At 44.9% G+C, this 11,819-nt stretch overlaps 1 protein-coding gene across 2 annotated transcripts; it reads right to left on the bottom strand.

Annotated features, from left to right (window-relative positions):
- Positions 1-157: 157 nt before the first annotated feature.
- On the bottom strand, positions 158-4,530 carry RPS6 (ribosomal protein S6). Of its 2 annotated transcripts, none has more exons than XM_005879951.2 (6): positions 4,424-4,530; positions 3,763-3,894; positions 2,831-3,041; positions 2,506-2,652; positions 401-558; positions 158-296 (listed from the first exon to the last, which is right to left on the bottom strand). In XM_005879951.2, the coding sequence occupies exons 1-6, from the start codon at positions 4,427-4,429 to the stop codon at positions 201-203; spliced, it is 750 nt and encodes a 249-aa protein (XP_005880013.1). In that variant the 5' UTR covers positions 4,430-4,530; the 3' UTR covers positions 158-200. The 2 variants fall into 2 exon arrangements, with proteins under 2 accessions (XP_005880013.1, XP_014383583.1); XM_014528097.1 differs by lacking the exon at positions 4,424-4,530 and adding an exon at positions 4,306-4,394.
- Positions 4,531-11,819: the final 7,289 nt, after the last annotated feature.

Genomic DNA, 11,819 nt, shown 5'->3' with positions numbered 1-11,819 from the left:
GCACACATCCTTCACCATCACAGTGTACTTCTGAATTTGAAGGATATGTCACTTTTAAGTTTTAGCCATTAGATTGCTGTACACAGTATTCCTTTTTCTATGACCTGAGTTTCTCTCCATTTATCTAATTTTTATCATCAATGAATAGTCGGTAAAGGGGCTTTGATATTTGCTCTCCTTTATTTGTTAGTTACAAAATCTCATTTTTGACTGGACTCAGACTTAGAGGTAGAAGCTCTCAGAGAGGACAGTCTACGTCTCTTCGCAATCTGTTCCTGGCGTTTTTCTTTGGCCTCCTAAACAAAACAAAAAAGCAGTTAAAGCCTGTCTGTGTTGAAAATCTAAACCCAAAGTAAGGCCTGACTCCTCCCCCGGTCCACCCCAATCATCTTAGACTGACCTTCATTCTCTTAGCCAAAAGCTTAGCATATTCTGCGGCCTCTTCCTTGTTTTTCTTAGCACGTTGGTTCTTCAGAGCAATACGCCTGCGTTTGTGTTGCAGGACACGTGGAGTAACAAGACGCTGAATCTTGGGTGCTTTAGTCCTAGGTTTCTTACCTAAAAATTTAGATAATGGCTTAATCACTTCTCAATACCCTTGTTCATTAGGACCCATACCTACATTTTAAAAACTAGCAACAGACACAAACCTGAGTTAGTATCTACGAAAACTTATTTGTATGAGGCCTTTTAAATCAAATTTGAAATATTTTACAACTTAAAAATACGACCACTTTGCCAACAAAAATACAAGGCAGGCTAAATATTATACAAATATAAGGAGAACTGAAGTCCTTCTAAAAAGTGATGAGGTTAATACTAGCTGCCAGTTTTCCTAATTAGCACATTTAGCCCTCATTAAGTCAAACCTATTTGGATGTCAAGACCATATATAAATTTACGTTTTTTTAACAATGAAGTCACACTCAGCTTTTTTCTATCACTTTGATTTCCTGCCAACTACTAAGGCAGTGGTCTCAACTTGGCTGCACATTAGAATCACCTGGGAATCTTGTTAAAATCCTGATTTCTGGGCCTCCTCATTAGTAACAAAAAGAAACAGAATTCCCGGAGGATGAGGCCCAGAAATCAGGATTTTAAAAAGATTCCCAGGTGATTCTAATGTGCAGCCAAGGTTGAGAACCACAGCTTTAACATAAAGACACAAGAATCATCTTAAAAACACCTGCGAACACCGAAACCGGTTTGGCTCAGTGGATAGAGCGTCGGCCTGCGGACTGAAAGGTCCCGGGTTCGATTCCGGTCAAGGGCATGTACCTGGGTTGCGGGCACATCCCCAGTAGGAGATGTGCAGGAGGCAGCTGATCGATGTTTCTCTCTCATCGATGTTTCTAACTCTCTACCTCTCTCCCTTCCTCTCTGTAAAAAATCAATAAAATATATTTAAAAAACAAACAAACAAAAAAAAACACCTGCGAACTAGCACACTCACTACACTGATGGTGTTTCCAAAGGTGTGATTATGGGGAACTCCTGTGAATTTGCCAATTATTTTTTAAAGCATAAGTTACAGGAGGCTAATACAGTGGGGCCTTTGACTTACAGAGTGTCCCGAATAATGAGTTTTTTGAGATACCAGCTGTCTCTCGGCCGATTTTTTGCATTGAGTTGATAGAGTAATTTGAGTTAACGAGCTCGGTCTCGGAACGAATTAAACTCGTAAGTCAAGGCCCCACTGTACTATGCTTTATCCTCAACCTTTAAAATAGTATCCGGCACATAGGGTGTGTGGGATATTTGGAATGAGTGACCAATGAACTTAAAATAAGCCAGGTATAGGTTTACCTGGAAAAATAAAACCCAACCAACACCCTCCCCCATGATTTGCCAGAACCCAACCTAAATATGCTATTTATTCCATTTAATGTAAATGTTCATACACTTCATACAGAAATATTAATGTTATAAAACATTGCAGCCACAGACTACAGTCGTGATGGGTTATGTTGCTTAACAAGGTACCGTCTAAAAATATAAAACTACCAAACACCCATTCCCTAATATTCTGGATACAGTATAAACCTAATTCTCATAACTCTTACTATTGCTACTCATATCCCATAGATGAAAATGAGGGTCAGAAGTTAAAGCAAGTTCAACTGATGAAAGCATTTTATTTCTTTTGTAAACTAAAAAAATTAGAACCTCATATGACAGCAGAGCACATTCAATCATAACCCTAGAATTTCTATCGTTTTTCCAACTTTTAACCTAAAAGCAATAAACTTAGTGTTTGCTGAGTTATTTTTGGATAAACATACATCAGTTACTACCAGGAAAATTTTCAAGAAAAATTGTAACTCTAGATAGAAGGCACTGGATGTAACAAGGATTAATACCAACTACATGTCATGACCCTCAATATTTTCCTAAAATCTCCAGGTAAGTTGTGGGCACAGATTTTGTTATAATGAGCACTCAAAAACACTGGTGACAGGCTAATAACCAAGTTAAACAAGCCCTAAATGTCATAATATCCCCTACCTTCTTTGTTTAGAGGCTTTCTCACAACATATTTGCGGACATCATCTTCTTTAGAAAGATTAAAAAGTTTGCGGATTCTGCTGGCTCTTTTGGGCCCCAGGCGACGAGGCACAGTGGTATCAGTGAGACCAGGAATATCTTTCTCCCCTAAGAGACATGTGAACAAAGACATTTTAATTCAACTTCCTTTTAAAGAACCCTAAAAGTTACTGCTTTCATTGGTAAAAACCAAACAACCCCATTGGATATGGCAAATGAGAAAGCATTTGGACAATCAGCTTTAAATCAATGTCAGCATAACTGAACGCAAGAGCACAAGCCTCACCTTTTTTGACAATGACCAAGTTGAGAACACTGAGGTTGGCATCCACAATGCAACCCCGAACGGATTTGCGCTTTCTCTCCCCGGTCCTCCGCGGTCTGTAACAGGAGTGCCCCTTGCTCAGCAGCAGGCGGACTCGGCCGTGGGTCAGGACACCCTGCTTCATGGGGAAGCCTTGTTTGTCGTTCCCACCACTGATGCGAACCACATAACCCTGCAGAACACAATGACACGTCACAAAAGGAAGGGCTGTGGCCTCCACGACCTACACTTACACTCTCAATTCTAGTAGGTACAGTTCTTTAAGTACAACCTGGAACTTCTTAAAAAATAGAATTCCTCTGCTCACTCATGTTTGTCTGCATTTGCCAACCTCCTAAGTTCAATTAGCGGATTCCTTGCAATCAAGCCCGACTTCTAGCCTAGCCTATGCTTTCCTAGAGGGAACAGTTCTAGGGAAGACAGATTACAGGGCAAGAGACCAGTATCCATAAACAACAAAGAAACCAGAGACACCCTTTCTCGGCACTTTGAAAAACACCCTTTGGAGACCATTAGCTTGCAGCGCAGTTAGGGATGTATGCTTTCCCATTTGAGCTATAAAACCCCGCCAGGTGATAGCTCTACCTCACCTGGGTCCCCTTTGGCGGTCGAACGACCCTTTCACAGGGGTCGCCTAGGACCATCCTGCATATCAGATATTTACATTACAATTCATAACAGTAGCAACATTACAGTTATGAAGTAGCAACGAAAATAATTTTACGGTTGGGTCACAACATGAGGAACTGTATTTAAAGGGCCAGAAGGTTGAGAACCACTGCAAGGTCAGCGGACAGAACCGAGTTTGAAACCAATTACACAGCCAATTACCACCCCGTTTACCACCCTCCCTCAAAGAGCGGCAGCCATTCCGCTCCGCGATCAACTCGCACCTTCCATTCTTCACCCAGCGCGTCCGCAGCAACCTCTGTGGCCATACGCTTCTCATAAAAGGTACGGAGTTTGCGTTCATCGTCCACTTCAATGAGTTTCTGGCAGCCAGTGGCTGGGAAAGAGATGTTGAGCTAAGGATTAAAGGGAGGGAAAAAGAGCTTTATGAAAACTACAGAGCCACCTACAAAGGCATTCCACTGCAAAAAGCCTTCCATGTCAATACCCCTCCCACAGCCAGCAGCAATGGAGATAATCGCTTTTATTCACTATAAAGCACGTGTGTGCAGTAACGCGGGACCAGCCCCGCGCTAAAAACAGGACGTCGTCAGTCAAGCCTGGCGCAAGGACTCCGCGGACGAGGGGCTCCGCAGCCGTGAACCCGGGAGTAAGGAGCCCAACCGACAGCAGAGCCGTATCTGCTCGGCTAGGCCCGAGGACGCCGCCACCATGACGCTCCCGGCCCCACATAACTCCAGCGGCAATCGCTCGCCATCCCCTCTCCCAAGGAGCTCCAGCCCCACAAAATAAAAGCTTTCTCCTACCTCAGACCCTCCTCTACCTAGAACCGGGGTTTTGGAGAGCTACAAAAGCAGCGACGCCGTGTCCTGGGGCTCGATTCATGTCCCCAAGCCTAAGCCAGCACCCGCCATCTCCTCCTACCTTCATCCTGAAGCAGCCGACAGCCTCCGAGGCGCCACGAAAAAGAGGCTCAACTTCCGCTTAGCCGAGATCACATAGGCACTTCCAGTTCTCGCGAGATGGGCAACAGCCTGGGAGAGCGGAAGTGATCATGGGTAGTCGGGGGTGGGGCTAATCTGCAGTCCGGAGGTGGATTTAGCAGCCTAGCCGCACCGGTGGCGCGTGGCTGCGGGTTTTGCTCTGAAGGTTAGACTCCCAGCCTGACCTTTCTCGCGTTACCCTTGACCCGGAAGCAGCCCAGCTCAGTCTCGGACTGCGCATCGGGTGCTGCCAAGGAAGGAAGGCGGCCCTGAGTTCAGCTCTCCTGGACACTCCTGCACCTAGGACTCGGAGGGAAGATTTAGGGTCCGGGAGCGCACCGTGCCCTGCTTCCGCGGTTCACAGCAAGACACCCTGACCACCCTGATTTGTTTTTCTCTCAAAATACTTCATCTGCGCAATCGTTGTTCTGTCGTAGAACAACAGTCCTAGCCACCCTGTCGCATGAGCCAATAATCACAATTACCCCAAGGCCCGGCCACCATCGGTACCTACGAAATAGTCTCCTTGCTTTCCGTCTTGCCTTCGCGATCTTTTTAAAACGAGAAATTATATCGAACTCCCTTATCCTGGCACGATAGGCTTCCCACAGCCCCAAGCTCACCAGCTGCTATGGGCTAATGCCATCGCAGGTCCCTCCTGAGAGAAGCCGGTCCTGACCTCGTTGTCCCGCTCGGTGTCCGTGTCGTTCTCTGGTGCAGCACAGCTCCCTCTTGTAGGACGTGATCATGGTACAGAAGGGGGCTGTTTATGGCCCATCTCCTCCACTAGGTGAGAGATTAACCGCCACTTAGGTCTTAACCTTACCTGGGGGTGTGTACCAGGACACAGCGAAGTGCATGGCACATAATAAGTAAGTGCTCAGTAAAATTTTTTAAAAGTTTTAAATTGATTTTAGAGAGAGAGAGAGAGAGAGATATCAATTTGTTGTTCCACTTATTTATGCATTTTATCGGTTGCTTCTTGAATGTGCCCTGACAGGGAATCGAACTTACAACCTTGGCCTATCCGGACAATGAATGCTCTAACCAACTAAACTACCCAGTCAGTAAATATTTTTAAAGGAGTATAACCCTAGCGCTGGTATGTTTTAGTCTGAGTGTAGTATAGTGTGGAGGCAGCCATCAGAGGAAGAATAAGTGGAACTATTACAGTAACTCTTGAATCAGCATGGTGCAACTTTAAAAATATATATATATACATATATATATTTTATTGATTTCAGAGACAAAGGGAGAGAGAGAAACATCAATGAGAGAGAATCACTGATCGGCTGCCTCCTGCACACCCCCTACTGGGGGTCAAGCATGTGCCCTTGACTGGAATCAAACCCGGGACCCTTCAGTCCACAAGCCAATGCTCTATCCATTGAGCCAAACTGGCTAGGCAACAATGGTGCAACTTTTAATAGTACAGAAAGATGTGAGAAAGATACAGTTTATTTGATAGTCCTCCTGAACATTCTGGGAGAACAAGAATGAGAACCCAGGCCCTAGCCGGGTGCTCAGTGGTTAGAACGTGGATCCACAGACTGAAGGTTCTTGGGTTCAATTCCCGCCAAGGCACCAACCTGCATTGCAGGTGCGACCCTTTCTCTCCTCTCCCAGAACCTGGTAACCACCATTCTGCTTTCTCTTTCTTTGAATTTGCCTACTTTCGATACTTCCTGCCCAGCCAGCGTGGCTCAGTGGTTGAGCATCAACCTATGAACCAGGAGGTCATGGTTTGATTCCTGGTCAGGATGCATTCCTGGTCAGGATGCATGCCCAGGTTGCGGGCACAATCCAAAGTGTGGGGTATGCAGGAGGCAGGCAATCAGTGATTCTCTCTCATCATTGATGTTTCTATCTCTCTCCTCCTCTCCCTTCCTCTCTGAAATAAATAAAAACATATTTAAAAAAAATAAAAAGTTGTGGTACATTTACACTATGGAATACTATGCAACAGTAAAAAAGAAGGATCTCTTTGAGACAGCACGGAGAGACCTGGAGACTATTATGCTAAGTCAGTGGTCGGCAAACTGCGGTTCGCGAGCCACATGCAGCTCTTTGGCCCCTTGAGTGTGGCTCTTCCTAAGCCTTAGGAGTACCCTAATTAAGTTAATAACAATGTACCTACCTTTATAGTTTAAGTTTAAAAAATTTGGCTCTCAAAAGAAATTTCAATCGTTGTACTGTTGATATTTGGCTCTGTTGACTAATGAGTTTGCTGACCACTGTGCTAAGTGAACTAAGCCAGTCAGAGAAGACAAGTATCACATGGTCTCACTCATATGTGGAATCTAATGAACAAAATAAACTGATGAACAAAATAGATCCAGAAACATAGAAACATGGAACAGACTGACAAATCTCAGAGGGAAGGTAGGGATGGGAGGGAAGGGATTAACCAAAGAACTTATATGCATACTAGAGGCCCAGTGCACAACATTCGTGCACTGGAGGGGGAAGGGCCCTCAGCCCGGCCTGCACCCACTTGCAGTCCGGGACCCCCGAGTGGACCTTAGTGCTGCTGCAGAGGCAGGAGAGGCTCCCGCCACTACCACTGCGCTTGCCAGCCATGAGCCCAGCTTCTGGCTGAGTGGCGCTCCCCCTGTGGGAGCACACTGACCACCAGGGGGCAGCTCTTGTGTTGAGCATCTGCCCCCTGGTGGTCAGTGCATGTCATAGCGACTGGTTGTTCCACCGTTCGGTTGATTTGCATATTAACCTTTTATTATATGAGATATGTATAACCCATGGACACAGACAATAGTGTGGTGAACCTGGGGCAGGGTGTGGGTTAGAAGGGGTCAATGGGGGGTGGGAAGGACATCTTTAATATTTTCAACAATAAAGATAAATTTTTAAAAAAAGAAAGTTTTTCACATCTCATCTAATTAATCCTGAAATCTATTAGGTAAGGATAAAGCATATTTTGTTTAATTCTGGAACTATATGAAATAAACTAAGCATACATAATTTAAAAGGGGGGGCTGCTCTAGTGGGCATATACATGATAAGAAAGTGAAACAGCCCTAACTGGTTTGGCTCAGTGGATAGAGTGTCAGCTTGCAGACTGAAGGGTCCCAGGTTCGATTCTGGTCAAGGGCATGTACCTTGGATGCAGGCACATCCCCAGTAGGGGGTGTGCAGGAGGCAGCTGATCGATGTTTCTCTCTCATTGATGTTTCTAACTCTCTATCCCTCTCCCTTCCTCTCTGTAAAAAATCAATAAAATCTATTAAAAAGGAAGGAAGGAAGAAAGGGAGGGAGAGAGGGAGGGAGGGAAACAGCCTTATTGCTGATAAGGAGATTTAATGGTCTGGATAGAGGATTAAACCAGCCACAACATTCCCTCAAACCACAGCCTAATGCAGAGCAAGGCAAAACTCTTCAATTCTCTGAAGCCTGAGAGAGGCAAGGAAGCTGCAGAAGAAAAGTCTGAAGCTAGCAGAGGTGGTTCATGAGGTTTAAAGAAAGAGCCAGTTCATAACATGAAAGTGTAAGGTGAGAAGCAGCAGGTGCTGATGCAGAAGCTGCAGCAAGCTTCCCAGAGGTCTAGCTAAGATAGCTAATGTTCACAGCAACTCTAAACAACAGATTTTCAATGTATACAATACAGCCTTATCCTATATAATAAAAGGATAATATGCAAATTGATCCTAATGGCAGAATGACCAACCAGAAATGACCAGTCACTATGACGTGCACTGACCACCAGGGGGCAGATGCCCAACGCAGGAGCTGCCCCCTGGTGGTTCAGTGCGCTCCCACAGGGGGAGCTCCACTCAGCCAGAAGGCAGGCTGATGGCTGTGAGCGCAGTGGTGGTGGCAGGAGCCTCTCCCGCCTTCTTGGTAGTGCTAAGGATGTCTGACTGCAGCTTAAGGATGCCTAAGCTGCAGCCCGACATCCCCCTAGGGCTCCGGGGCTGCCAGAGAGATGTTTGACTGCCAGCTTAGGCCCGATCCCCCAGGGGCTTAAGCCGGCAGGTGGACATCCCCTGAGGGGTCCCAGACTGTGAGAGGGCGCAGGCCTGGCTGAGGGACTCCCCCCACCCCCACAAGAATGTTCATGCACCGGGCCTCTAGTGTTGCAATAAGATACCATCTAGGATTCTCATAGCTAGAGAGGAGAAGTCAATGCCTGGCTTTAGAGCTTCAAATGACAAGCTGACTCTCTTAGGGGCTGATGCAGCTGGTGACTTTTAAGTTGAAGCCAGTGCTCATGTACTATCCGAAAATCCTAAGGTCCTTAAGAATTATGCTAAATCTACTCCGACTGTGCTCTATAAATGGAACGAAGCCTGGATCCCCAGTGGGGGGCAAGCAACATGGATAGACCTTGAGGTCATTATGCTAAGTGAAATAAGCCAGACAGACAAAGACAAATACTGGATGATCTCACTTATATGTGAAGTCTTAAAAAAAAAAAAATCCAAACTCAGAAACGGAGATTAGAATAGTAGTTGCCAGAAACTGGGAGTAGGGAAAGGGGGAGATGTTTTAGACACACTGAGTGTGAAGTGTCTGTGGGATATACAAGTGGAGACATCCAATAGACAGGGTTGGGGGCTATTTGACACAGTAAAAGAGGTGGGTGTACAGTGGGGGAGGGGGCCTGTATTAATTTGCTAGGGCTCCCATAACAAAATGCCACAAACTGGGAAGCTAAAGAGCAGAAATTGATTTTCTCACAGTTTTGGAGCTCGAAGTCTGAGACCAAGATGTTGGCAGGATTGGTTTCTTCTGAGGCCTCTCTTGGCTTATAGATGGCGACCTTCTCTGTGTCTTCACATGGTCTTTCCTCTGTGTGACTCTGTGTCCTACTCTCCTCTTCTTCTAAGGACATGAGTCATGTTGGAGTAAGGCCCATCCTATTCAGCTCATTTTAAAGATCCCATCGCCCAATACAGTCACAGTCTGAAGAACTGGGGGTTAGGACTGTAGTATAAGAATTGGCGGTGGGAGGGGCTAGCTGGTTTGGCTCAGTGGATAGAGTGTCAGCCTGTAGACTGAAGGGCCCCGGGTTCGATTCTGATTAAGGCACATGCCCAAGTTGCAGGCTCGATCCCCAGTAGGGGGCGTGCAAGAGACAGCTGATCAATGATTCTTATCACGGATGTTTTATCTCTCTCCTCTCTTCCTCTCTGAAATCAATAAAAATACATTAAAAATAAAAAGAACTGGGGAGGGGGCAGGGAGAGTATGGGGAACAATTCATCCCATAATGGGTCCCAAAGGTAGAGTCTCTCAACTACAAGGATCTTGACTAAACAGAACACATTTTTGTATTCAATAACATTAAGTTAAAGTAATCCTAGAAGCAATCAGTAAAGGTAAAATTTTCCCTAATTCACTGGTAAGTGAATTTTTCAAGTGTATTTGATAAAAGGGATGTTTTTCAAAGGGAGGTATAACTACAGAAAGAAAGAAAAGTAGTAAGAGAGGAAATGTGTTTGTGCATTTTAGTAAGCTGTTTCATATTTGGCCAAAGTCAAGGAAACAAGAAAAAAGGTCGTTTTAGACACACACAAAAAACTAAAATTCAAGGGCAATTTCTACTTGTAGGAAGAAACTAATTTTAAAACATGCCACACTGTGTTTGGGAAAGGAAGTTAAAAAAAAAAAACACTAGGAAAATTCCTTGGCATTTTTTTCTGTAACTATATTCAAGAGCAAGAATTACAATGGATTTCTTACCCCGGGGGTCAGGGACTAAGGGATGTTTTGGCAGAGTTTTGAAAAATAAGCTCTGGCATACATTTTATGAAATAATTGGTGGTGGGCAGGAAGGAAAGGGGATGACAGGAGAAGTACAAGAACAAACCTGGTTGTTGTTTTTTAATCAAATCAAGTCACTATTTCAAAGCAATCTTCTTTTTGTCCCGTGTAGGAGTAGGAATGCCTGGTCTAAGTGTATATACATTTGTAATTTTGATGGGTAAATACTGCTAAATTGCTCTTCATAAGCAGTTTTTCCAATTTACCCTCCACTAGCAATTTATTTATTTATTTATTTATTTATTTTTAAATATATATATGTGTGTATATATATATATATATTTCTTTTATTGATTTCAGAGAGGAAGGAAGAGAGATAGAGAGATAGAAACATCAATGATGAGAGAGAATCATTGATTGGCTGCCTCCTGCACGTCTCCTATTGGGGGGCGCGGGCAGGGATCGAGCCTGCAACCTGGGCATGTGCTCTTGGCTGGAATCGAACCTGGGACCCTTAGTGCGCAGGCTGATGCTCTATCCACTGAGCCAAACTGGCTAGGGCTCCACTAGCAATTTATGAGAGTACCTGCTTCCTTAAGGTCTTGCCAAATGTTATCAAAATTTGGCATTTTATCAGTCTGATAGGTGAAATAAATGTTATATGTATAGCTCTACTCCTGCGGGTTAAGCATCTTTTTATATATTTTTTCTGTTTTTTTAAAATATATGTTTATTGATTTCAGAGAAGGGAGAGAGAGAGAGATTGAAATATCAATGATGAGAATCATTGATTGGCTGCCTCTTGCATGCCCCTACTGGGGATCGAGCCTGTATTCCAGGCATGTGCCCTTGACCAGAATTGAACCCGAGGGACCCTTCAGTCCCTAGGCCAATGCTCTATCCACTGAGCCAAACCAGCCAGAGCTATTTTCCTGTTGTATCTTTTCCATTTTTGTTGTTGAGTTGTTAACACTATCTAAAGGAAATTAGTTGTGCCCTGGCTGAGTGATTCAGTTGGTTGAAGCATTGTCTCATACACCAAAAAGGTTGTGGGTTCAGTTCCTGGTCAGGGCACATACCTAGGTTTTGGGTTCGATTCCCAGTAAGGGTGCACAGGGGAGGCAACTGATTGATGTTTCTCTTTCTTTTTCTCTTTCCCTCCATCTAAAATCAAACATATCCTTGGGTGAAGATTAACAAAAAACCTCAGAGTTGTGCGACAATCACACAATCTAATGTAAAAAGGTTTCCATCATCCCGCCAAAGAAACCTCATATCCATTAGAAATCATTCCCCATCCCCACTCCCCCAAACTGCTGCACCACCCCAGCCCTAAGCAACCACAAACTTACTTTTGTCTCTATAGATTGGTCTATTCTGGATGTCCTATATAATAAAAGGCTAATATGCAAATAGACCAAACGGTGGAACAACCGGTCGCTATGACACGCACTGACCACCAGGGGCCAGAAGCTCAACGCAGGAGCTGCCCCCTGGTGGTCAGTGCGCTCCCACAGGGGGGGCACCACTCAGTCAGAGCCAGGCTCATGCCTACAGCCCCCAAGGGCTCCCGGACTTCGAGAGGGTGCAGGCCGGGCTGAGGGACCCCCCCCCCC

This window comes from Myotis brandtii, unplaced genomic scaffold (assembly GCF_000412655.1).
Source record: "Myotis brandtii unplaced genomic scaffold, ASM41265v1 scaffold618, whole genome shotgun sequence".
NCBI lineage: Eukaryota > Metazoa > Chordata > Mammalia > Chiroptera > Vespertilionidae > Myotis > Myotis brandtii.
The sequence above is the reverse complement of the archived record's forward strand: the minus strand, read 5'-3'. Positions and strand labels throughout refer to the sequence as shown.

Excerpts from the sequence above, each read along its gene's own strand:
- RPS6 (XM_005879951.2), bottom strand. Across the intron at positions 3,042-3,762 it reads CGCTGGGTGAAGAATGGAAG|GGTTATGTGGTTCGCATCAG; the intron begins GTGCGAGTTGAT and ends TGTGTTCTGCAG. Across the intron at positions 2,653-2,830 it reads CTTGGTCATTGTCAAAAAAG|GGGAGAAAGATATTCCTGGT; the intron begins GTGAGGCTTGTG and ends CATGTCTCTTAG.